Source organism: Rhinopithecus bieti, unplaced genomic scaffold (genome assembly GCF_001698545.2).
Source record: "Rhinopithecus bieti isolate Rb0 unplaced genomic scaffold, ASM169854v2 scaffold_56174, whole genome shotgun sequence".
Taxonomy (NCBI): Eukaryota; Metazoa; Chordata; class Mammalia; order Primates; family Cercopithecidae; genus Rhinopithecus; species Rhinopithecus bieti.
The window spans coordinates 4,752,081-4,778,527 of record NW_016824749.1 but is presented as its reverse complement, the minus strand read 5'-3'; the positions used below and the strand labels follow the sequence as shown (position 1 = coordinate 4,778,527).

General features: G+C 49.4%; 1 protein-coding gene across 9 annotated transcripts in view; it reads left to right on the top strand.

The window, feature by feature from the left end:
* ENTPD6 (ectonucleoside triphosphate diphosphohydrolase 6) overlaps positions 1 to 26,447 on the top strand; it is a 33,640-nt gene that overhangs the window by 4,348 nt on the left and 2,845 nt on the right. For 3 of the 9 annotated variants that reach the window (XM_017862542.1, XM_017862545.1, XM_017862543.1), the window contains 10 exons: positions 9,544 to 9,865; positions 12,431 to 12,507; positions 15,871 to 16,014; positions 17,508 to 17,583; positions 18,312 to 18,347; positions 19,282 to 19,370; positions 20,124 to 20,203; positions 20,799 to 20,863; positions 23,828 to 23,929; positions 25,410 to 25,550. In XM_017862542.1, the coding sequence (XP_017718031.1) occupies positions 9,544 to 9,865; positions 12,431 to 12,507; positions 15,871 to 16,014; positions 17,508 to 17,583; positions 18,312 to 18,347; positions 19,282 to 19,370; positions 20,124 to 20,203; positions 20,799 to 20,863; positions 23,828 to 23,929; positions 25,410 to 25,550 (1,132 nt within the window). Of the gene's footprint in view, positions 1 to 8,987; positions 9,057 to 9,543; positions 9,866 to 12,430; positions 12,508 to 15,870; positions 16,015 to 17,507; positions 17,584 to 18,311; positions 18,348 to 19,281; positions 19,371 to 20,123; positions 20,204 to 20,798; positions 20,864 to 23,827; positions 23,930 to 25,409; positions 25,551 to 26,447 lie in introns of all 9 variants that reach the window. The other 6 variants (XM_017862539.1, XM_017862544.1, XM_017862546.1 and 3 more) reach the window with 4 other exon arrangements.

Here is a 26,447-nt window from a genome sequence, read left to right as displayed (position 1 = left end):
TTTTGTCAAAAAAAAAAAAAAAAAAAAAAAAAACTTGATTACATAAAAAGGATTTTATTAAACATATTCACAGTTGTAGGGTGTTACTATTGCTTTTTGTCCTCACTATTCATCCCTGGATTGTTTCAGAACTTTCTCTATAAATACTGTAATTTAATTAAACATTTGATGATCACTTAGAAACCTGAAACTTTGGGTTATAGTCCACTAAGGAAGGGAGACTGTTGTGGTATGAGAGGCGCTACCTTGGAATGGGCATTCCTAGTGCCACGTCTCTTCTCCCAATCTCAGCTAACGTTGCCTTAATGTGCATCATTCCCAGCCCCAAGCCTGTCACCTCTCATAGAGTCCATCCTATTTCTGGACCAGCCCCAAGCCTGTCACCTCTCATAGAGTCCATCCTATTTCTGGACCAGCCCCAAACCTGTCACCTCTCATAAGGCCTGTCCTGTTTCCCAATGATGTCCCTCTGGCATATCAAACTCAGCATGTTGAAAACCTGATCACTGCTGCCTCCTGCCAAACGGTCCCTTCCCAGATGACCTGTTTCAGCTCATGGCCATCACCCAGTCCTGTGGCATCTGTGATGCCTGCATCTTCCTCCTACTGCCCATTCTCCCCCTCAGGGCACTGCTGAGCCATCAGCAGACCCCCTTCAACAGGTGCTGGCTGAGCTGCTGCTGGGCTCTGGTTTTGTGTTGGGTGTTGGAGGTTCTGGGATGGGGGCTGGTCCCTACTCCTGGAGTAGGTGGCATCTAACCAGAGCGAGAGGGGCCTGGAAGAAGAACTGCACATGTCATGTGCTATGGAAATGGCAGAGCAGCCAGGAGCCCAAGGGAGGAGCTCCGCCAGCACATTTCAGCAGGAAGAATCTTAGTAAGGCATGATCTGTCTCCTTCGTTGAGAGAGTAGGGCGTGAGTGTGATCAGAACTGTAAAACGTTTTGTATTTGACACAGTGGGTGGGCCCTGCTCTCTATATCCCCATCCCTCACCCCACAGAGTTCCTTAAGTCCTATATCAACAGAACTTATTTCTGTTACCTGCCTGGCCTAGCCATTGAAGGATTTTTTTTAAAGTTGCAATAAAATAGGCGTAACACAAAAGTTACCAATGTAACCCTTTTTAAATGTACAGTTCTGTGGCAATAAGTGCATTCACAACCACCATCACCATCCTTCTCCAGAACCTTTTCATGTTCCCCAACTGAAACTCTTTACCCAGTAAGTCCTCCTCACCCCCCTGCCCTCAGCACCTGCCCTTCTACTCTCTGTCTGTATGATTTGACAGCTCTAGGTAACTCATGTAAGTGGAATCCTACAATATTTGTTTTTTTGTGACTGGCTTATTTCACTTAGTGAAATGCCTTTAAGGCTCGTCCATGTTGTAGCATGTGCCAGAATTTCCTTCCTTTTTAAAACTGAATAATATTTCATTCAAAATTCAATTCAGTTCTAAACTGAATTTTGTGTATCCATCTGTCAGTGGATGTTTGGATTATTTCTGTCTTGTCTGTTGTGAATAATGCTTCAGTGAATGTAAGTGTGTAGCTCTTTAAGATCCTGCTTTCAACTCTTTTGGAAGTGGGATTGCTGAACCATATGGTAGTTCTGGCTTTGATTTTCGGAGGAAGCTCCATGCTGTTTTCCAAGGCAGCTGCACCATCTGACTTTCCCACCAGCAGAGCACAAGGGTTCCAGTTTCTCCACATCCTCACTACTACTTGTTATTTTCTGTTTGTTTGATAGTGGCATCCTGATATATGGTGTGATAGGTCATTGCAGTTTTGCATTTTGCTAATGACTCATGATGTTGAGCCTCTTTTTGTATGCTTTTTATCTGTTATTTTTTAATCAGATTTTTGTGGTTGACTTTTAAGAGTTCTTTATATATTCTGATTATTAACCCCTTTCAGAGCAGATGTACTGTTTATCTATTTTCTCCTGTTCTGTAGGTTGTGTTTTCATTTTGGTGATTGTTTCTTTTGCTGGGTAGAAGCCATTTAGTTAATGTAATTCCACTTGTTTATTTTTGCTTTGATTGCCTGTGCTTTTGGTGTCATATCTAAGAAATCATTGCCAAATACTTTATTATTTATCTTGGTGGATTTTGTGTTCAGGAATTTGTCCATTTCATCTAGGTTATCCAGTTTGTAGGCATACAGTTGTTCATAGTACTCTCTTATAATCATTTTTATTCCGTAAAATAGGTAGTAATGTCCCCTTTCATTCCAGATTACAGCTATTTGAGTCTTCTTTCTTTATTCCCTAGTCAGTCTAGCTAAAGGTTTGACAGTTACGTTGACTTTTGAAGAACCAAATTTTAGTTTCATTTATTTTCTCTATTTTTCTATTCTCTATCTTCCTCTAATCTATTATTTTCCTCCTCGTTTTTTACTTTTTTTCTCCTCCTTTTTTCCTCTTCCTTTTTCTAGCTTTATGTTTAGTTTGTTCTTTTAGTAGTTATTTAAGGTGTACAGTTAGGTTGTTTGAGCCCTTTCTTCTCTTCTAAAGCAAGTGTTTATAGCTTTTCCTATTGGCACATTTCCCTGCTGGCACTGTTTTTGCTGCATCCCGTAAGTTTTGGAAGGTTGTGTTTTTGTTTTCACTTATCTCAAGGTATTTTCTGATTTTCGTTATGACTTCTTCTTTGACTCTTTGGTTGTTTAAGGTTGTGCTCTGCTGAATTTCCACATGATTGTGAATTATCCAGTTTTCCTTCTGCTGTTGATTTCTGGTGTCACCTCATTGTGACTGGAAAAGATGCTTTGTATGGTTTGGATTGTGTAAAATGCATTAAGGCACGCTTTGTAGCCCACCGTCTGGCGTTGCGCGTAGGCTGTTCTGTTACGCTCTCGCTCTGTAGTGTGTAAAATGCATTAAGGCACGCTTTGTAGCCCACCGTCTGGCGTTGCGCGTAGGCTGTTCTGTTACGCTCTCGCTCTGTAGTGTGTAAAATGCATTAAGGCACGCTTTGTAGCCCACCGTCTGGCGTTGCGCGTAGGCTGTTCTGTTACGCTCTCGCTCTGTAGTGTGTAAAATGCATTAAGGCACGCTTTGTAGCCCACCGTCTGGCGTTGCGCGTAGGCTGTTCTGTTACGCTCTCGCTCTGTAGTGTGTAAAATGCATTAAGGCACGCTTTGTAGCCCACCGTCTGGCGTTGCGCGTAGGCTGTTCTGTTACGCTCTCGCTCTGTAGTGTGTAAAATGCATTAAGGCACGCTTTGTAGCCCACCGTCTGGCGTTGCGCGTAGGCTGTTCTGTTACGCTCTCGCTCTGTAGTGTGTAAAATGCATTAAGGCACGCTTTGTAGCCCACCGTCTGGCGTTGCGCGTAGGCTGTTCTGTTACGCTCTCGCTCTGTAGTGTGTAAAATGCATTAAGGCATGCTTTGTAGCCCACCGTCTGGCGTTGCGCGTAGGCTGTTCTGTTACACTCTGGCTCTGTAGTGTCGTTGGAGGCCTCTGTTTCTTTGTTGATCTTCTGTCTCATTTTTCTGTCTATTATTCAAAGTGAGACATTTCAGTCTCCTAGTATAATAATATTACTATTATTGATAGTTGTCTGTTTCTCTTCAATTTTATCAGTGTCTGGTTTATATATTTAGGGGTTTTGATGTTTGTTGCATGTATGTTAACAATCATTTTATATTCCTGGTGAATTGACTATTTTATCATGATATAATGTACTTCTCTGTCTCTTGTGACAGTTTCTGACTTAAAGTCTCTTTTGTCTGATATTGGTATAGCAACCCCTGCTCTCCTTTGGTCACTCCTTGCGTTCACTCTTTTCCGTTCTTTTACTTTCAGCCCATATGTGCTCTTAGATCTAAACCGAGTTTCTTGTAGATAGAATACACAGCTGACCCTTGAACAATATGGGTTAGGGATACCAACCCCTCACCTGCAGTTGAAAATCCAAGTGTAACTTCAGTCTAGAATGCAGTGGTGCAATCATGGCTTACTGCAGCCTTGAACTCTGGGGCTCAAGTGATTCTCCCACCTCAGCCTCCCCAAGGAGCCTGGGACTATAGGCGCACACCACCACGTCCAGCTAATTTTTTGATTTTTTGTAGAGACAGGTTCTCCCTATGCTGCCCAGGCTGGTCTCAAACTCCTGGGCTCAAAAAAAACCTCTCGCCTTCGCCTCCCAAACTAGTAGCCTACTGTTGAAGAAGCCTTACTGATAACATAAATAGTTGATTAACACATAGTTTGTATGTTATATGAATTGTAATCTGTATTATTACTATGAGGTAAGCTAGTGAACAGAAAATGTTATTATAATAAGAAATCATAAGAAAGAGAAAATGTATTTGCTATTTAGTAAGTGGAAGTGGATTATCATAAAGGTCTTCATCTTCATTGTCTTCATGTTGAGTAAGCTAAGGAGCAGGTGAAAGAGGAAAGGTTGATCTTGCTGTCTCAGAGGTGGCAGGGGTGGAAGAAAATCTGGATATAAGTAGACCTGTACAGTTCAAACACATGCTGTTTGAGGGTCAGCTGTAGTCAGGTTTTGTTTTTTAATCTATGCTGTCAATCTGTGTCTCTTGATTGACGAGTTAATCCATTTATATTTAAAGTAATTACTCATAGGAAAGGACTTGTTTTTGCTATTTTGTTGTTTGTATATATTTTATACCTTTTTTTATCCTTCATTACTACCTTCTTTTATATTTAGTTGATTATCTGTAGGTTCTGTTTTTGATTCCCTTCTCATTTCCTTTTTTGTATATGCTACAGATATTTTCATTGTGGTTACAACCATAGGGATTGCATGCATAACATCCTGAAGTTATAGCAATCTATTTTAAATTGATATCAACTGAATTTCAGTCAGTTCACAGTAACCTCTCCTTTACAATTCCATCTACCCCCACTTTGTTATTGATGTCACAGATTACATCTGTTTGTATTGGGTGTGCATCCATTAGCATAAACCTGTAATTATTTTTATGCATATATCTTTGAAATCCTGAAGAAAATATTAAGTAGTGTTGCAGACCAATTGTACACTAATACTAGTTTCTAAATTTGTCCCTCCATTTGCCTTTGCTGGAGATGTTTGTATTTTCTTACAGCTTTTAGCTGCTGTCTAGTGCCCTTTTGTTTTAACTTCCAGGACTCCCTTTAGCAGTCTTGTAGGGCAGATCTAGTGGCAGTGAACACCCACATCTTTTATTAATCTGGAAGTGTCTTCATTTCTCCCTCATTTGTGAAGGACAGTTTTGCTGAACATAGAATTCTCCATTGACGGATTTTTTTTTTTTCTTTTAGCAGTTTGGGTGTATCGTCCCACTGCCTCTGGCCTCCGAGGTTTCTGGGAAGACATTGGCTAACAGTGTTACTGAGGATTCTTTATACATTATGAGCCGTTCTTTTGCTGCTTTCAGTATTCTGCCTTTGTCTTTACACAGTTTGATTACATTGTGTCTTAGTGTGGGTCTCTTTGGGTTTATCTTGTGTGGGGTTTACTGAGCTTCTTGGATGTTTATATTCATGTCTTTGGTCAAATTTGGGAGGTTTTTAGCTATTCTTTCTTCATATAATTTCTCTGCCCCATTCTCTCTTCTCCTTCTTAGACTTCTATAATGTGCATGGTGCATGTGAGGGAGGCCCCTAAGTCCCTGAGGCTCTGCTCACTTTCCTCATTCTTTTTGCTCCTCTGGCTTGATATATTCAAATGTCCTGTGTTCAAGTTTGCTAATTCCTGTGCCGACTCAAATTTCTCCGGTCAGCGTTTTCAGTTCAGTTTTGTATTTTTCAGCTCCACAATTTCTGTTTGATTCCTTTTTATAATTTCTCATTTTGTTGTCATATGTTGTTTTCTTGATTTATTTTCATTCTTTATCTGTTTTCCTTCAGCTCTTTTAAAAGGCATATTTAAGATAGTCATTTTTAAGTCTTGGTCAAGTACGTCCAGTGCCTGCATTTCTTCAGGGATGGATTCTGCCGCTTCATTTTCTTCCTCTGAGTGAGCTGTGTTTTCCCGTTTCTTTGTATGCCTTGTGAGTTTTTTGCTCAACATTGGGCATTTGAAAAACAGCTCCATGTCGCAGTCTTTGCAGACTAACTCTGTTTTGGGAATGGCCCCCACCAAATAGCAGGATCTGTCTAAGCCTACCGATCAGCTCAGGATGAAGGCTGAAGTCTCCTCAGGTTTCTTCTGAGGATGCATCTTCCCTGGGCCTGTGTATGTGTTTTTTTCAATTTCCCCATGTTCGTGACTATTTAAAAATATCTTCAAGCTTCCCTTTGGAATATACCAAGAAATGTATTTGGAGTTACCTTCGTTTTCTTTTCTTTTCTTTTTTTTTTTTTGAGGCAGAGTCTTGCTCTGTCGCCCAGGCTGGAGTGCAGTGGCTTAATCTTGGCTCACTGCAAGCTCCGCCTCCCGGGTTCACACCATTCTCCCGTGTCAGCCTCCTGAGTAGCTAGGACTACAGGTACCCACCACCACGCGCAGCTAGTTTTTTGTATTTTTTAGTAGAGACAGGGTGTCACTGTGTTAGCCAAGATGATCTTGATCTCCTGACCTCGTGATCCGCCTGCCTCGGCCTCCCAAAGTGCTGGGATTACAGGCGTGGGCCACCGCGCCCGGCCCGGAGTTACCTTTGTTTTTCTATCGTTGTAAGTTTCGATTCTGGAATTGGGGTTTGGTGGTGTGATGTGTTGCTCACATATGCCCGGAAGTCCTGTTCCTAAAAGGACTTTGAGATCAAGGAACACATATTTAATCTCCCCTTTATGGCTTGGTTTTAGTTCCTCTTTCCAAGTTGAATAACCAATTTTTCATTGCTGTTTTGTTTAAGTTGGTGCTCTGAAGCTTAATCTCAGTACCCTTAACTCTGAATTGTCAAATTTTGATAAAATGTGTGCCCCTTTTTCTTTTTTGTAAGAGAAAGCAGGTCTTAATGTCTGCCAGAACATAATTTATTTGCCTTGTTGGCTCCATTAAACTTTTATAAAGCTTTAAGTACATATACATCTTACTTTCCCAAAGTCTCCCCCAGTCCCTCCTTGGGCTTGAGATGTTCTACTGTATTTCTCACCTGTCATTCTTGCCCCAGGTGTGCGTGGGGTTGTAATCACCCTACAGCTTTGCCTAGCAGTGCCCACAACCATTTCCCTGACTTCCTATCTGAGCTCTGAGCTCAGAGTCAGGTGAAACAGAGATCTGTTCCTCAGGCAGCCCAAGACAGATTAGGATGTTGCAGAAAGGTCCGCTCCGCTGCCTCCAGGTCAAGGGAAGGAATTGGGAACTGGGCTGCTGCTTTCATCAGGCGGCACCGTGCTGGGGAGGCATGGGGCGGGAGCCAGCGAAGCACCCCAGAGTTCCTGACATCCTGAATGTGGCTGCTTCTGGGCTGGGCATTCTCTTGGTTGCTGTAGATCGTTGCCTGTTTTGCAGAGCTCCTATGCAATATTTTAACCAGTCTCTAGTTGTTTTTAATGTTTCTCTGTGGGAGAATGAGGGCCTTTGAGCTTCTTTTACCGTCTTGCTGTGTCCTCTCCCTGTTAATGGATTTTCTACAGGATTCTGTTGTGTGTCTGGTGACGTTATAGAAGGTGCAGGGGTGGAGGAGCAGCCTCTTCCATTCTAAAGAAGGGCTTGGATACCATGCTGGGCAGCAGCAGCACAAGACAAACTGAGTCCCTGCCCTGGGGGCTCACGGCCTAGACGGGAGACACAGACCTACAGGAACCAGGTCTATTAATACTGGTTTCATCACAGCTGGTGGTGGGTAAAGGGAGCTCAGAGAGTATGTGATGGGGTATGTGGAGGTTGGGGGCATCCGGGAAGGGGGTGGCAGTGACATTTCAGTGGAGGTTTCAGAATGAAAACACGGTGCCAGGGTGGTGGACAAGTATTCTGGGAATGGGTATCAGTCTGTGCCAGGGGCCTGAGGCAGGGAGAGGCTGAGTTCAAGGGGCAGAAGGCGGCACTGTTCTCAGAGCACTGTGGGCAAGGACAAAAGATCATGATGAAGCAGCAGGGGCCGGCAGGAACAGGCCCAGGCAGAGGCTGCAACATGATCCTGAGAGCTGTAGGAAGCTCCTGAGTGTGGTGGGACCCAGGCCCAAAATAGGGCTGGGGAGGGGCTGCACCTTGGCACCTGCCAGGAGAGCCTTTTTGCAGCCCTGCCCATGGCAGATGCTCAAGGAAGGGTGGTTTTCCTGTCTCCTGCCTCAGTGTGGGTAGCCAGGCCACTGGTGAGGCTTCTTCCCTCGGCACGGGGCACTATAGCAGTGCTTGTGTTACCTCTCTGGGCCTGAGAATAGCCAGCTGTGGCCACAGGTGGGGCCTCAGTAAGGAGGGGCCAGGAAGGGCCTGCTCCCTGTGCTCTGCCCCACGGGCCCTGTCCTTCCATTCTGCTGTGCCCAGACAGCCTCAGGTAGTGCAGGTCGCTGCTGACTTGCCCCTTGGACTGCCACTGCCCCCTCCTCAGCAGTGCAGCCATGCTGTCCTTGGCTCCACAGAGATGTCACCTCCTGCTGCCCTTCTGTAAAGCCCGTGTGTGGCACGTGCTTTCTCTGCAGCCTGTTCTGAGCACACTGAATCCCCAAAGTCACGAGGGGCTCTCCCATGAGCAGCCCCACCTTACAGATGAGGCTGGCCCCCTCGAGGGGCATCTTGCCCACTGTCATACGTGGCTGCAGGCAGAACCGGTACCCCTTCCAGCCCAGCACCCTCCTGACCCCTGCTCCCCTCGGAGTGGCCACTCACCAGGACCGACCGAGAGAGTGAGCGGGGGATAGGCTGATGGACGTTCCCCAGGGTTGGCGGCCCTAGAGTCGGCCCACGCTTCTTGTCCTTTGAAGCCTCAGGCTCCTACATGCTGCCTCACACTGGAGCAGCCAATGAAACTTGAACAAATGCTTTCATTTTGGGTGTATTGATCCAAAATATTGGTACCCAATGAAGTTTTGGTACGCTAGTAGAATTTTTGTAGGCTTTGAAAGTATACAGACAGTATTTTCTCCTTGGCAGAAATGGGCTATGTGAATGAAAAAAGGTATTCGTTATGAAACTTCCAGAAAAACGAGCTACATTTTTCAGGTTTGTCTGGGGCTCTCAGTAGTTGCCCAAGGGCTGGAGTTTAAACCTTTCGAAAAGTAAATTGCCTGAATAGAAGTGTAACTGAGGATTGAAAGACTGAATCAGATATGTGCTTCTGTTCCCATGAACAGTTTGGGAACACCATTTACATGTGGCTTTTTTTACATAAATCACCATGTATCCCAAGCTGCCGGTGGGACCCTCCCTTGGAGGAGCCAGCAGCTGTGGCCTGTGCGCCAGGTCAGCAGCTGCAAGGTGTGCGACCTTGAGCAGGCTGTCCTACCTTTATAAACCTCAGTTCCTCTTCTGTGAGATGGGGATCACACCTTCTGGAATCATTATGAGGATCAAATGAAGCTTCTGATTCCTGGGGGGAACATGGAGCGGTTTCAGGTTGAACATTTTGTCCCTAGACCTGGGGACGTCTGACTCTCCTTGGAACTTGGCACCCTAACGTGCTCTTCCTGCCTCTCCCCCTTCCCACCAGCAGCCGCAGCACGGTCCTTGGCAGACAAGGATGAGAAAAATATCCAACCACGGGAGCCTGCGGGTGGCGAAGGTGGCATACCCCCTGGGGCTGTGTGTGGGCCTGTTCATCTATGTTGCCTACATCAAGTGGCACCGGGCCACCGCCACCCAGGCCTTCTTCAGCATCACCAGGGCAGCCCCGGGGACCCGGTGGGGTCAGCAGGCCCACAGTCCCCAGGGGACAGCTGCAGACGGGCACGAGGTCTTCTACGGGATCATGTTTGATGCAGGAAGCACTGGCACCCGAGTACACGTCTTCCAGTTCGCCCGGCCCCCCAGAGGTACCCGCCTCTCATGGCAGGGCTCTCGGGATCTTCTCCCCTGTGCTACGGTGTTGGCCAGGCCCCCTGCCGCAGACTCACCTGGGAGCTTGTCTAAACGCAATTTCCCAGAGATGCTGATGCCGATGTAGGCTGGGGTCCAAGCATCTGAATTTCCTGGGAGTCCCAGATCATTCTTACACTAGTGAGTGGTGATCATGCTGAAGGACAGCTGAGACCTTGAGGGTGTTTGGTGGCCCATCCCTCCCCACATTCACCAGCAGGTCAGGTGGCTAGGACCAGGATTTAGGCCAGTGGCTGTCTGGGGCTTTGTGGGGAGTTCAGGCAGGAAGTATCCCCAGATTCAGGCCCATGGGAGGCAGAAAATCAGGAAAGCCAGATAAATAGCAAAGGCTCCTGGGCTTGACCAGGAGCTGCCAGGTGGGCCAAGATGGCCAGGGGCAACAGCCGAGAGGGGTCTCAGCTGGAGAAGGGAGCTGGAGCCTGGACCCCGTTGGCTGTGCTTCTAGGGTGGGCCTCAGGCCGGGATGGGTGACTTCTCTTGAGGGGTCCCCCTTGCCACCCGTTCCTCTGCTCTCCGACCACCCTCTTCCCTTGGTTCCCTGATGCCTGTCTCTTGCCCGTGACCCTGAGGTTCGCCCTCCATGTGTCTCTAGCCATAGCCAGTGAGAGTTTGCAGCTCCTGTCAGGCAGGTCCCCTGGGTGTCCCACGCTCTTCTTGGCTGACCTGGAACCTGTGGGGTAGACACCATCCTGGCATTGCACGGTTCTGCTGGCGCTGGAGACTTCTAGCTGCTGTCTCCAAAGCTGGGTGCTGTATTGTATTTACTTTTGACTCCATCTGCTTTATTTTTTAACTTATTACAGTAGTGAAATATTTAGATGCCATATATGCTTATCTCTAAAAGTGGCTTCGAAGCCTGTAATCCCAGCTACGCAGGAGGCTAAGGCAGGAGAATCGCTTTAACCTGGTGGGCGGAGGTTGCAGTGAGCCAAGATCACACTATTGCACTCCAGCCTGGACAACAAGAATGAAACTCCATCTCAAAAAAAATTTTGTAATGGAACTTTAAAAAAATTAATAATTAATTAAAAAGTAAAGCTTCTTCGAAGCTAAGTGTGCAACAGACATCAGCCTGCGATGCTTTTGGAGCCATGTCCCAGGGTTTTCTCTTTGGAGAGAAAAGACCTTGCGAAAAGTTTTGTCCCTGATCTTTTCTGGTCCAGTCTTCATGTCTGAATTTAGTATTCCTCCCTGTTGTACGCATGAGTTCATGCCACTCCTAATAGTACTGCATTTTTTAAAATGCAGAAAAAACCCTAATCTTGAGAACCCTATAATAAATTCATTTCAGAATCAAGGAAATGGTGTTCCTATTTTCAGTTTGAAGTCACTTGTCCTATTCCACTGTTTATTGAATTGGCAAGAATTAACTGTGTTAAAATTTTTTTTTGTTTTTTTTTTTGTTTTGAGACGGAGTCTCGCTCAGTCGCCCAGGCTAGAGTGCAGTGGCCGGATCTCAGCTCACTGCAAGCTCCGCCTCCCGGGTTTACGCCATTCTCCTGCCTCAGCCTCCCGAGTAGCTGGGACTACAGGCGCCCGCCATCTCACCCGGCTAGTTTTTTGTATTTTTTAGTAGAGACGAGGTTTCACCGTGTTAGCCAGGATGGTCTCGATCTCCTGACCTCATGATCCGCCCGTCTCGGCCTCCCAAAGTGCTGGGATTAAAGGCTTGAGCCACTGCGCCTGGCCAACTGTGTTAAAATTTAACACCGATGTAGTTGTTTCATATGTAAATTATCTTCAGTTAAGTTGGATTTTTATTTTTTATTTATTTTTTTATTTTTGAGATGGAGTCTCGCTCTGTTGCCCAGACTGCAGTGCAGTGGTGTGATCTTGGCTCACTGCAACCTCCGCCTCCCGGGTTCAAGCAATTCTCCTGCCTCAGCCTCCCAAGTAGCTGGGACTACAGGCACCTGCCCCCACACCCAACTAATTTTTTTGTATTTTTGGTAGAGACGGGGTTTCACCATATTCTCCAGGATGGTCTCAAACTCCTGACCTCGTGATCTGCTCACCTCGGCCTCCCAAAGTGCTGGAATTACAGGCGTGAGCCACCGTGCCCGGCTGTAAAGTTGGATTCTTAAAAAGTAAAATGCAGGGCACAGTAGCTTGCACCTGTAGTTCCAGCTACTCAGAAAGCTGAGATGGGAGGATTGCTTGAGCCCAGAAGTTCAAGACCAGCCTGGGCAACATAGCAAGAGCCCATCTCTTTTAAAAAAAATTATTATAATAAATATAATTTTTAAAAAATAATAAGTAACGTTCTGGCCAAGACATTAGGTATTATACTCATCTTGTTCTGATGAACAAAGAGTCAGAATTTAGACAAGGAGTAGCTGAAGGGCCCCTGCCACTTGGGGATTGGTCTGTATTGTCAGCGTCTGTCTTTAAAAAGTGTGGCTAGTTGTGATTGTATTCACTTTAAAAAGTGTGGCTAGTTGTGTATGTGTTCTCATGTGTGTATTCATAGTTGTACCCTTTTCAACATGTTTTCCCCTTAGAAACTCCCACCTTGACCCATGAAACCTTCAAAGCACTGAAGCCAGGTCTTTCTGCCTATGCTGATGATGTTGAAAAGGTAAGGATCCTCTCCCGTGTCTCCCTGTTCAACTGCGGAATGTGTTCAAGCCAGTTATTTTCGTTTGAATGTGGTAGGCTATCTTCACAAGGGAAGGGGGCTTTGACGGTGCTGCCTGGGCATTTCACGCCATTTGGGATGGTCAGATGAGAGAAGGTGTGCAGCGCGTGAGCCCAGAGGAGAACGCGCCCCCACCTGGCTCCATCCTCTGACTCCACCGTGTCAGCGCTCAGTTCTCCAACCTGGGGGTCCCAGGGTCTTGGTACAGGTCAGAAGCACAAATCCTACAAACTTACAAAAATCATTATTTGACAGTTTACTTATTCATATTTTTACACTAATTTTGTCTTGTGAATTTTGCATAATACATTTTTAATGTGGTTTCTGATTGAAGATAGCAAACATTGACTGAAATAAAAAATTATTGTTGGCCGGGCCTGGTGGGTCACACATGCAATCCCAGCACTTTGGGAGGCTGGGGCAAGAGGATCTCTTGAGCCCAGGAGTTCAAGACCAGCCTGGGCAACAGAGTGAGAACCCCATTACTACAAAATTTAAAAATCAGCTAGGCATGGTGGTACACACTGTCATCCTAGCTACTTGGGAGACTGAGGTGGGAGGATCACTTGGGCTTGGGAGGTCAAGGCTACAGTGAGCCACGATTGTGTCCCAGGTGACAGAGTGAGACCTTATATCTAAAGAAAAAAATCAAAAACATGTTACGGGCTGGGCAGAGTGGCTCACGCCTGTAATCCCAGCACTTTGGGAGGCCGAGGCGGGTGGATTACCTGAGATCAGGAGTTCCAGACCAACCTGACCAACATGGTGAAACCTCATCTCTACTAAAAATACAAAAATGAGCTGGGCGTGGTGGTTGCAGCTACTCGGGAGGCTGAGGCAGGAGAATCACTTGAACATGGGAGGCAGAGGTTGCAGTGAGCCGAGATTGCGCCACTGCACTCCAACCTGGGGGACAGAGTGAGACTCCGACCCCATCCAAAAACAATGTATTATGCAAAATCCACAAAACCAAATAAATAGAAATTTAATTAAAATTGTCAAATAATGATTTATGTAAGTTTGTATCATTGCTACTTCTATCTCAAGTCCTTAAAGCTTACAGCTGCACTAATGCAGGATGCATTACTGCAGGATGCCTGATTTTCTACTGAGGCACCCACAAAATGGGCTATGGAGAGAGTTGTAACTTCCTTTTGGTTCAGGCATTTCTTAATTCATGAGCTAGTACATTGCTCTTGTCCACAAATGTGTCATGGTCTCAGACGATGTAGTTCAAGCCTTGCTTTCCTGTAGCTTAGTTAAAAAAGAAATTGAAATTGGTGATTCTAGAGTGACCTTACAGTTAAACCTGATTAAATTAGATAAATTTAGAATAAGCTCCTAGGATTTTTAAGGCCTTAGTTGTTTGAGTAGGTGACACACATTCAAGTGGGACAAATGTCCACGCCCTCCAGGGTGACAGCACAGATGTCCCTCCTGCTCCGAGCTGCCTCGGAGGCCCACGTCCTGGCTCTCTTAGCATCCTTTGAGGCTGGGTGATGTGTATGTAAACAGAGGCATCTGTATTCTCCCCATTTTTACCTCACACCCATGGTGGTGTCCGTACCGAGGCCCTTGGCTTTGCTGCTGAGCAGGATAGTTGGACAGCGTTTATGTCTGCATGTGCAGAGCTTCCTTAGTTTTTTTGGCTGAATGTTACTGCATGGATGCTGCACACTTATCTAATGGAACCAGTCCCCTTCTGAAGGACATTTAGATAATGTCCAATCTTTCTCTCTTGACAGTAGAAAAAGGCTGCACCTGACACATGCTTCATTACCCACACATGCAAGGGGCATCTCCCAGATGAATTCTCTATTTTTTTTTTTTTCCCGAGATGAGGTCTCTCTCTGTCACCCAGGCTGGAGTGCAGTGACACATTCACAGCTCACTGCAACCTCTGCCTCCTGGGCTCAAGTTATCCTCCCACCTCAGCCTCCCGAGGAACTGGGACCATAGGTGCACACCACAATGCCCGGCTAATATTTAAATGTTTTGTAGAGATGGGAGTCTTGCTGTGTTGCCCAGGGTGGTCTTGACCTCCTGGGCTCAAGTGATCCTCCCACCTCAGCCTCCCAAGATGAATTACTGGAATGGGATTTCTGGATAGGAGGAATGTGTTTTTCTCTTGGACAGATGCGGCCCACGTGTCCCCACAGAATCACGCCGTCTACAACACCCGGCTGCCTTCCCAGGCCTTCACTCTCACGCACACACCAACATAGGGCCTTATCTAGCCTTGGGTTCTGGATCCAGCACTCTGGCAGGTGAAGTGACTCCTCGATGTAGGTGTCATGGGGTTTAGTGCCAGGAGGGACCCCAGAATTGCCTAGTGCCACACCTTTGCAATGTCCAGCGAAGCTGAGGCTCACCTGAGATTGCCCGTGAGGATTGGCACAGGTCTGGATGTGGGCTTAGGTCACCAGGCTCAGTAGAACAGCTTGTTCTCCTGTAGAATAAGCTTATTCTACAGGAGAACAGGCTCATTCTCCTGACCTGTCCTCCCCCTGCCGTGTTTCACCTGGTCCCTGTGTTCCCACACACCTGCCAGTACCACTTGCGTCACTGTTTCCTGCAGATTTTGAAAATCAGGAAAAAAAATTGTATAAAAGTAAGGGCCAGGGATGGTGGCTGACACCTCTAATCATAGCACTTTGTGGGGCTGAGGTGGGAAATGGCTTGAGGCCAGGAGTTCAAGACCAACATGGGTAACACAGAGACATAGTGTCTCTATAAGAAGTTTTTTTTCTTTTCTTTTCTTTTTTTTTTTTTTTGAGATGGAGTCTTGCTGTGTCGCCCAGGCTGGAGTGCAGTGGCGCCATCTCGGCTCACTGCAAGCTCTGCCTCCCAGGTTCATGCCATTCTCCTGCCTCAGCCTCCCGAGAAGCTGGGACTATAGGCGCCCACCACCACACCTGGCTAATTTTTTGTATTTTTAGTAGAAACAGGGTTTCACTGTGTTAACCAAAATGGTCTTGATCTCCTGACCTTGTGATCCACCTCGGCCTCCCAAAGTGCTGGGATTACAGGCGTGAGCCACCGCACCCGGTCAGAAGTTTTTAAAAATTAATTGGGCATCGTGGCTTACGCCCTTGTTCCAGCTACTTGGAAGGCTGAGGCAGGGGGATCACTTGAGCCCAGGAATTCGAGGCTGCAAATGAGCTGTGATCAAGCCACTTCACTTTAGCCTGGGCAACACAGACTGTCTCCAGAAACCAAAAAAACCCAAAAGGGTGGAAGCAGCACGTGTGACCCTGTATGCTGCATTTGACAAACCCTGCTTTGCTCTTACCATGTTCACAGAGTGCTCAGGGAATCCAGGAACTACTGGATGTTGCTAAACAGGACATTCCATTTGACTTCTGGAAGGCCACCCCTCTGGTCCTCAAGGCCACAGCTGGCTTACGCCTGTTACCTGGAGAAAAGGCCCAGAAGTTACTACAGAAGGTGAGCCTGGCCATTCCCCAGTGCCATTAGCCAGCCCCCAGGACCTACTGTGACTAAAAACACCTGCTGTCTCACCAGTGCCGCACCATCAGGCAGGACACAGATGCTTCTGAAGAAAAGTTTGCAGCATCACTTTTAGGTGGATGGATGATGGGCAGATGATACTTTGTTCCTTATGACATTTAAGGTTATTTGTGTTTTCTAGAGTGAATCTGTGTTTTATAGTAAGGAAAGCAGCTTGATTTTAGAAGTGTACTGTGGGCTGGGTGCAGTGGCTCATGCCTGTACTCCCAGTACTCTGGGAGGCCAAGGTGGGCAAATCATTTGAGCCCAGAAGTTCAAGGCCAGCCTGGCCAACATAGCAAGACCCCATCTCTACCAAAAACACAAAAATTAGCTGGGCGTTGTGGCGCATTCCTGTCATCCCAGCTACTTAGGAAGCTGAGGTGGGAGGATTGATTGAGCCCAGGAGGTCAAAGCTGCACTGAGCTGGTGATTATGCCACTGCACTCTAGCCTGGGCAGCAGAACAAGACCTTGTCTCAAAAAAATAAATAAAAATAAATAATTTTTTTTTTTTATTTATTATGTGGTGCCTTCAAGGGACTTGATCCTGGTCAGAAGTGGGTGTGTGCTGAGCCCCGGTGCTGCAGCTGAAGCCTGCTTGTTCCCCATGGCAGCTGCTCATCCTGCTCCTGGTCCGATGCTCATACATGACTGTCGAAGAGGCCCTGTGGCCTCTCCCAGTCCCGGCACGTCAGGGCCAGTGTGTCCCCAGCCGCCCAGAATTCCCCAGTGGGTCCTCCTCACCCTCTGTGCTGCCTCCACCCATTTACTTGTGGGAGGAGGGCACCCGGCACGCCTGTCAGGGTCCCTCACAGGGTTGGATTGTGGGGCCTGCGTGCAGGTGGGGTGTGCAGAGGTGCTGAGGCTTCTGTGGGTAGATTTTGCTGAAAGGTGGGCAAGGAAATACCTCCAGAGGCCAGGGCCCTGGTGAAGGTTGCTGTCTGCCTTGGAGGACTTCCGGCTCCTTTATCTCACATCCCAAAGCAGGGCAATGTTTAGAGCCCAGCAGGCCCAGTGTGCCCCAGCTTCTCCCAGTCTGTGCAGCCCCCAGAGCCCTTCTAAGCCCCAGCTGGCTTAGGACAGGGTCTCCAGGGCAGCAAGGGCCTCAGCGAGCCCTGGCGTTAGATTAACTTGCAATGGATTAGAGAGGCCTGAACAGACTCACAGAACCTTGGCAGGTGTCCCTGGGGTTTCGTTACTGCCTGCCAATAGCATGATGCAAAACCCTTGACCTTAAATTCTAAAGGATGAAGAAAGCTGATCTGAGTGCAATAGTATTTACGACTAATTGATCACAACCAGTTACAGATTTTTTTGTTCTTCTCCACCCACACTGCTTCACTTGACTGACTAGCTAGCTAGCTAAATAAATAAATATATTCATTCATTCATTCTAAAGGATGAATTAACGTCTCTCTTTACATTTAGGTGAAAGAAGTGTTTAAAGCATCGCCTTTCCTTGTAGGGGATGACTGTGTTTCCATCATGAACGGAACAGATGAAGGTAAAGTGTCTGAAAGCGCCTCTGGACAGTGGGGCTGTGCAGTGGGGTGGGCGGGAGCGATCCTGCTGCTTCTAACCACCCCCCACCCGGCCCCGTGTGGGAGCCTCTTCCCCTGTCAGGTGCTCCAGTGAAGAATCATGGCCGTTACAGCCCTGTTCTGAGTCACAACTGACATGTCACAAAAGGGTCTTTTTGGGGTCATTGTCAGAGACAGATTATCTTGACCAACCCCAAACCTGGCACGAATGGAGTTTCTAAAAAACATCGTGTTTTTAGTTTTAAGAACATTTGGAGAGAATCTCCAGTTGCCGCCACATTTAGAATATTGTTGCATTGTTAATTCTAAGAGACATTTAAGGTTTCTCACTAGCTCGTGATGGGTCTTCAATATGACCTTGAGAATGAGTGTGTATAGAGGAGGAAGGGGAGCACTGGGTTCTTTTTCTACTTCTTCCAAAAAGAGGAGGCCAGTAATAACCAGAGGAGAGAAGTGGCATTTGGTGAAGTGCTTTAGGATTCAGTTTGCTGTGTCCCAGGACAGTCGGCCGGAAGCTGCTGGATTCATTTATGAGAAATGCTCCTCTCTGCCAATGATCCAAAGGCTGGGTGTAGTGCAGAAGTGATCCCTTCGTGCTCCCTAGATCTGAAAATTGTCATTTAATGGTCCTGTGTGTTATGCTGTCAGCATCTCAAGTGATTAAAATAATGCCTGTGACACTCTCTTGTAGGCGTTTCGGCGTGGATCACTGTCAACTTCCTGACAGGTGTGTGTGCACTGCATCACAGAGGCTAGTCGCCATAGTCGCCTGTGGAGGGCTCGGCCAGGCCTTTCGAGAGCAGGAGCCTCATTTCTGCTCTTTAAGATAACCCCTCAGGGTTTGGCAATGTTGCTGACTGACCATAGGGTGTTGGGGATGGATGGGGTCAGCCATCTGACTCACAGGTGTAGATGCTAGGAGTGGGGTGCTTCTCTGCAGATCTGGGGCATTTTTCTCCCAGCACAGCCCCTGCCCTGTCGCCTGCAGAACATCCACCAGGACCCCCATCCTCTCATTTCTAAGAGAAGTAATGAATCAAACGAGTCATATCTTCCAATATTGAATGTGATGTGAACGCTATTCACCTTCTAATTGGATTCCTCTGCTGTAGGTGGAACAGGGAACAGAAACATCTGTTTTTAGAAACAAGTGACAAGGAGTCATTTTCTTAGCGCATGTGGATTTTGTCCCTTTGCTCGAATTATGGGAAAGAGCAGTGTTTCTGATGTACGTACAAAAAGGAAAGAAGTTTCCTGTCAGGTTTGCCCATTTGCCACTTTGGGGGATAGAAGTGTTAGGAGGTGGGTTGGGAGCCTCTGCCTGAGATGCTCTGGGGAGTGGAGACAGGCTGATCAGAGCAGGGCCCAGCTCTTCCTGGGAGCTAGGCGAGCAGCCTCCCTCTCAGTTGATACGGCAGTTTCAGTATCTCCCCTGAAGGTTCGTGCTGTCCCGTCAGGATCCAAATTAAACCACTGCTGGTGGAGCCATTACTCTTGTCCCTTAGATATATAGTGTATCCTTAAATGGAGATTTGTCAATAGTTGAGAAACATCTCTGTCTTGTTTTTCTTTCCCCTGAGGGCCTGGCTTTCAGCCTGGCTTTTCTGCTGTTCTCGCCATCTTACTAATCCCACGTGCTGTTTTTGCTTGCTGTGCTCCAGGCAGCTTGAAAACTCCAGGAGGGAGCAGCGTGGGCATGCTGGACTTGGGCGGAGGATCCACTCAGATTGCCTTCCTGCCACGCGTAGAGGTAACGAGCCCCTGCCGACCGCACGCTCTTCCCACCCCAAGGCCACCCCAGCATGGGGGTGCAGGGTGGGGCCTGCTGAGGTGCTGCGGGGTGGGGTTGGCCAGGCCTCTGGACCCCTGTGGTCATTTCCTCGTCTGAGAGCTGGACTCACTCACAGATGATGCTTCTGGCTGGGAGTTTTAATTCCACCAGGAAAAAAGCCAAAAACAGAAATTTGGTTTTTAGAGGGGTGATAAATTAGAGAATAACTAGAAACGTTTGGGCCAGAGGGTGTGAAGTGCTGCCTCCCTCCCCTTCAGGGTTCCGAAAGGAACAAGAGCAGAAAGATTTCATCCAGTTCGTAGGTTGGGAGGGAGCTTCCAACCTTTTCAAGATAAATATCCTAAAGGAGATGAAAACACTTCCCATTGAGGCGTCTGCTGCTTTAAAAACAGTTCCTTCCTCACCCATTCATCCTTCTGTTGTGGGTAGTTTTCCATGGTAGGGTGGGCTTGTAGGTACTGATATGAGCGTCGTCGTGGCTGTGCTGTGTTTGTCAGCATGGGAGAGGTTGCCTGTGGGAAGGAGGCACCGTTCTTCACTGGGATGTTGGCTCCTCATTGCCTGCTCCTGTCTCGCAACCAGCAACCTAGTGAACAGCTCCTTTAATTGGCTGCACCTGACCATCCCCTTTCTTTCACATGAATTCAGTGGGTGGAGGAGAAGTTTCTAGAAAGACCAGCAGCAAGCATAGTTACCCTCGTTCTTCCCTAGGGCACCCTGCAGACCTCCCCACCCGGCTACCTGACGGCACTGCGGATGTTTAACAGGACCTACAAGCTCTATTCCTACAGGTCTGCTTTCGGGAATAGGCGTGGGGAGGCGCCATGGGGCGGGTATGCAGCTCCCGGGACGTCACATGACCCTCTTGAGGTCATGGATGGCAGATCCTGGTATTCCTGTGCTGGGAATCCACCCAGACCTCTCTCTCCTCCTCCCACCTCTGTCCTCCTTTGTCCTTTAATTTGTCTACAGTATAGCATATTCCTCCTTGTGTGCTTATTCTGTTCTGCTTTGGAGAAGGTTTGAGAAGTGGGAGGAACCAGGGCTGCACAGGAGTGTTCCGGGCCACCTATTGCCATGTGCAGGCTTCAGTCGATTCTTGTTACAAAGCAGGAGCATCCCAGACTGGGGTCGAGTCAGTCCCACTCACCACAGTGTCTGCAGCTCCTGGATGAGCTCCTGCCATATGACAGGCCCCTCGTGTGTTGAATTAATTAGCTAAGTTTCCTCAGCTGACAGAAAGAGGCTTTTAGAAGGAGCAGAGAAGCTCACTAACTGCCTTGCTGCAAGCTCCCCCTTCCCCACTCGGGCTGGGTCTCAGAGGTGAGCCTGCCATGCCCTGTACCTGCCATGGCAGCTGCCCTCACTAAGGTGTCGTTCCCACAGCTACCTCGGGCTCGGGCTGATGTCGGCACGCCTGGCGATCCTGGGCGGCGTGGAGGGGCAGCCTGGTGAGTGGACATGTTGCCCCGGGCCCGCTCTTGCAGCCTCTGCCCTCCATTCTCAGTGGGAAAGAGGAGTCCCTCGGGAGGGCGGCAGCTTGGCCCTGGGGGAGAGGTCCCTCCTCCCCTTCCGCCCCACTGCTGTCCTGCTGCACGCTAGGCACCCGGCCAGGCCGGGGCATGCAAGTGGAGGGCTGTGCTGCAGATCTTGTTGGTGGCAACCTGATGGGGCAGGAACCCAGGGTGGTGGTGTACTTGTCCACGTTCCAAGGTATTTCTTTCTTTATTTTGAGACAATGTCTCACTCACTCTGTCACCCAGGCTGGAGTGCAGTAGCATGATCCCAGGTCACTGCAGCCTCTGCCTTCCGGGTTCCAGCAATTCTCATGCCTCAGCCTCCCCAGTAGCTGGGACTACAGATGTGTACCACCACACCCAGCTAATTTTTGTATTTTTAGTAGAGACGGGGTTTCACCATGTTGGCTAGGCTGGTCTCGAAATCCTGCCTTCAAATGATTGCCTGCCTTGGCCTTCCAAAGTGCTGGATTACAGGCATGAGCCACGACACCCAGCCCCAAGTTATTTTTTAAAAGATGCTGGTGAAATCCCTTCTGAAGCACTGAGCTGAAACTGAGGGAAACAGAGAACTGCATACTCATTCCCTACGTTGGGAGCCAGCTTTAGGGATATGAAGACAGGACCTTGTTCAGACAGCATGGGAGGGCCGTGGGGTGGGTGCTGGGCTCTTGCCATCGGGAAAGGTTTTCTCTCTCGCTCATGATTCCAGCCTTGCAAGAACATCCCTCCTCCCTTGCTCTGCGAAGGGTCATGAAATGTGGCTTGGCCCTTCCTGAGATGTGGAGTTGGCCTGGGGACACAGCCTGCATCAGGGTCAGGGCCTCTGCTCCTTACAATGGGCAACACAACGGGCATGGACTTAGGAGATCTCAGGATTGCCATGGTCTGCTTCAGGGTCGGGGGCACGGCCCTGAGGCTGGTGGCACCTGTCTTCCCTGATAGAACTGACCAGGCCACAGAGGCCTTCCCAAGGCCTTAGTGTCTGATGTGTGTATGAGGCGCTCAGCAGCGCCCACGTGTGCTCCCGCCAAATGCCCTTACCTCAGCCCCCAGTGCCCCATTGGCCCAGCACCCCTGCCCACCTCTTCCAAGGGCCTGGTATCTGACAGAGAGGTTGTTCAACTGGAATTTTCATTCTCCCATGCATGCCCTACTTCAGTTCTTTCTTTCAGATCTTGGTGTTTATCTTCATAACGGTATTTCTTTTGTTGCAAACAAAAACCATGTCTATGTCTCAGAAACACCTGCAGCCCTTATTCTGGGGCCAAAAAACACCTATTATTTAGCCAATGAGAAAAGCCAGGTACCTCTTTGCCGCTTGTGGTTCCCCGGGAGTCGCAGCTCGGACACTGAGTCCTCTCCCACCTAGCAGAGCAGCAAGAAGGTCTCCTCGTCAGGGTGTACAGAGTGCCTGTTTTGGACACCTGGGGGCTGTGAGGACCCAGGAGAATGAGTCTCTCTGTTTTGTTACTGGTTATTGCATAACAGACCCCCCAAGTAGAGTGAAAGAACAGCAAACAGCAGTCATGGCTGGAATCTCATGGCTGACCACACAGGCTCATCTGGGTGGCACCTCTGCTGGGGTTCTGGGGATCTGTGCACGTGCCTGTGGCTGTGGTGGCTGTCTAGATCCCCCCCGCTGGGGTCCTGGGGGTCTGTGCACATGCCTATGGCTGTAGTGGCTGTCTAGACCCCCCCCCCCCAGCTGGGGTCCTGGAGGTCTGTGCAGGTGCATATGGCTGTGGCAGCTGTCTAGACCCCCCTGCTGGGATTCTGGGGGTCTGTGCAGGTACATGTGGCTGTGGCAGCTGTCTAGATCCCCCGCTGGGGTCCTGGGAGTCTGTGCAGGTGCATACGGCTGGGGTAGCTGTCTAGACTGGGTCTGTGCATGTGCCTGTTGCTGGGCGGCTATCTAGACCTGGGTGCTCTTCCACGTGGCCTCGCCCCAGCAGAGCAGCCTGGGATGCTTTTGCAGTGGCTTCAGAAAAGGAAGGCTACCCTGAGGCCACCATTTCCTGCCCATTCCATCAAGGAAAGCAGGCCCAGGCCAGAGTCCAGGGATGGGACCAGCACCTTTTGGTGGGACAGCAGCCTGCCGTCCTCGAGCATGATGCTGGGGCCAGCCCTGGGACCAATACGCTTCCTTTGCTGGTTTTGAGCCCCCGGCTTGTGTGTATTGGAGCAGCAGATTCCATTCAAGGCATAGTGGCACCTGGCGGCACTTGTCCTGGCCCTGCCACCAACCTACCAGCTATTCACCGCCTCAGTCACCTATAAAACTGGGTGATAGCCGGGTGCGGTGGCTCACGCCTATAATCCCAGCACTTTGGGAGGCCAGGGCAGGAGGATTACCTGAGGTCAGGAGTTCAAGACCAGCCTGGGCCAAGACGATAAAACCCTGTCTCTACTAAAAATACAAAAATCGGCCAGGCGTGGTGGCGGGTGCCTGTGATCCCAGCTACTGGGGAGGCTGAGGCAGAGAATTGCTTGAACCCGGGAGGCAGTGGTTGCAGTGAGCCGAGATCGCGCCACTGCACTCCAGCCGGGGCGACAGAGCTAGACTCCGTCTCAAAAAAAAAAAAAAAAAAATGGGTGATGATGGCTCCCCTTCTAAGAGGACTGTTGTCACACTTCACTGAACAGCCCTTGACCCAGTGCATGGCACCCAACATGCCCAGGGCCGTGGGCTGGGCATGGTCCTGGTAGCAGTGTGCTTCCTGGCCGAAGAGGCTTTGCTGCCGCTTCCCAGGGAGGTGTTGCCTTCCCAGTGGACCTGGAAGCCACTCAGGTTCCCCCATCCAGTGTCAAGCCAGGGCCTCCATGACTCCTGGCTCGGCCCTAGTCCATGGCAGTGATATACCTTCCTTTCTCTTTCCTTTTTAATCTCTGTTTCAGCTAAGGATGGAAAGGAGTTGGTCAGCCCTTGCTTGTCTCCCAGTTTCAAAGGAGAGTGGGAACACGCAGAAGTCACATACAGGGTTTCGGGGCAGAAAGCAGGTATGGGGAAGGTTGCTGCTTGTTGGGTTTTGCGGGAGAGACTGGCGGCCTCCTCTCTCCCTTGCCTTTCCCACATCCCATGGGATGCTCCACAGGAGGCTCCTGACCTCTCCTTGAAGAGCCTGTGCCTGCCCTGGAAGTGAAGGTGGTTTGGCTGAAGGGGCCTGTGCCTGTGCTGAGAGCTGGTTTCTTCCCTCTGCCTCTGCTCAACACTCCCCTGACTGTCACCAGAAGCTTCCTCGTGAGGGCTGATTTCCTAACAGGCCTGCAGGGAGGAAGGACTGGACCAGCTCGGGGCTCAGATGCAGGACAGGAGGGAGTGAGGGAGGGTCTGCTCCTACCTATCCTGCTCAAGGCCATGGAGCCCACTCTCGTCCACTGGCCCTGGGCAGGCTCTGGTGCTCTGCGCCCTTGCAGTTTCTTCTGAGAGAAATGTTCAAACACCACTCCCAGACTGGGCACTCAGCATAAGGAGTGCGTGCCTTCAGGAACCGTACAGGTCCCTCCAACTCAGTCACCCACTGGTGCATGTGCTGGGGGGCCGCATCAGGCACAGCAGAACTGAGCAGCTGCGTTCCACAGGAGGAGCCAGACAGTGAAGCTCATCGGAAAGGCCTTCCAGGAGAAATAACATGGGGGTGGGGGTCTGAGAGGGCGATTGCAGCTGTAACTAGGACAGCCAAGGACGGCCTCATGGGGTAACATGGGATCTAAGACAGGAGGAGGTTTAAGGGAACTGCACAGATCTGAAGCAGCAGCACCCCAGGCCGGGCAAGCAGCACACCCCGGGGCCCTCTGGCAGCTGCTGTGTTTAATGAATGAGGAGAAGGTGGTGTGGCTTGGCGAGGGACAGCAGGAGGAAATGAGATCAAAGGGTCGGAGCGTGGGTCTGTGGACCATGGGAACCCTGGAAGCACTCGGAAGGACGGGGCCTGGTGGAGCATGACTGGGAAAGCCGGGAAGCCGGGTCAAGATGTGGGGTGTAGAGGCGCCCTCAGATGTCCACACGGTCCATTGGCCTCCGGGGTCCTCTGTTCCTGCTCTCCCCTAAGCCATGGGAGCTTGGCAAGTGAGCTGGGCCTCCACTTCCTTATCTATGACATAGGGAGGGTGCCGGCCCCCCGAGGAGGTGGGACGCAGGGCTGGCAGAGGGGGAATGCAGGGCAGATGGTCCCGACAGGCCAGAGGCCGGCTGGTATCAGGCATCAGCAGCTGCCTCCTCAGAGTCCAGGTCTGCGGCTGCTTCGTGCCCACAGTCTTCGCTCCCTGTCCCAGGACCGACAGTGCCCTGGCTCCTGAGGGCTGCTTTGGACCTGCGTGAGGAGCCGCCCCAACTCAGGGTGGGGTCTTAGGGGCTTCTGGACCTGCCTTTTCCTGACCATTCAGGTCAGGGTCTCAAGTCCCCTGGGAGGGGCCCCAAGCAGCTGTGAGGCCTGGGTGCTCGGAGCCCACTGACTGCTAGCCTTGTGCTTGTCCCCAGTGGCAAGCCTGCACGAGCCGTGTGCTGCCAGAGTGTCAGAGGTCCTTCGAAACAGAGTGCACAGGACGGAGGAAGTGAAGCATGTGGACTTCTATGCTTTCTCCTACTATTACGACCTTGCAGCTGGTGTGGGCCTCATAGGTAAGGGGGACGGGATGGACTGAGCAGGAAGTTCGGGGCGGCGGGGGGCGGGCGTGGAGGGTGTGTGCTCCCCAAGGCAGAGGGCTAGTGTCAGGCAAGCAACCCTATTGTCACATCCCGGCAGGAGGCCAGAAGTAGATTTGAGAAGGCATCTTGTCCTGAATAGGAAAAGATCAGTTCTTTGAGCCCTTCAGTAAAACCTCATGGCTGGTGACTTGCTGTTGATTCCAGTTCCTGGTAGAAGGCAGGTCCTGCCCTGCACTGGCCCACGTTGTCTCAGACTCAGCCGCTCTGCCCCACCCTGTAGCCCTGGCTACAGGAGGCCTCCTGTGACCTGCGGGTGGCTGCCCTGTCCCCGTGGGAGGAATCAGCTCACTGAATGTGGAGTCTCTCTAACTCACCCTGCACAGCCCAGGAAGCCAGATTAGGGCGGAAAAGGGTATTCAGAGTTTGCTGAGGCTGGTGGTGGTCAGGCTGTGTGGGGACTCTGGAGGGGGTTGCAGAGTCACTACCATGGTGAGAACATCAGAATGTATGGCCTGTGGTAAGGATAAGAACACTACTGTTTTAAATAAGCTAACACAGTGCTGGCTCTCTGGGCCCCACGGCCTCCGGTGGGTGTCTGTGCTGACAAAGCTACCGCTGACTGGGCCTCGGTGGAAGATGGGTGGTCAAAGTGGAAGGCCACCAATAAACCACTCCTCACTTTATTTTTCAATAACTTTTCTTTTTTTTTTTACATTTGGGAAATTGAAACCAGAATACTATTGCTGAGCTCAGTGCTGTGGTTTCAGGAAACATTTCAATTTCTCTACTTTTATTTTTCTTAACTTAAAATTTTACTCAATTTGGGGTCCTGGGTTCCTGGTGAGCTTTCTCGGGCGACATTGCAGGGTT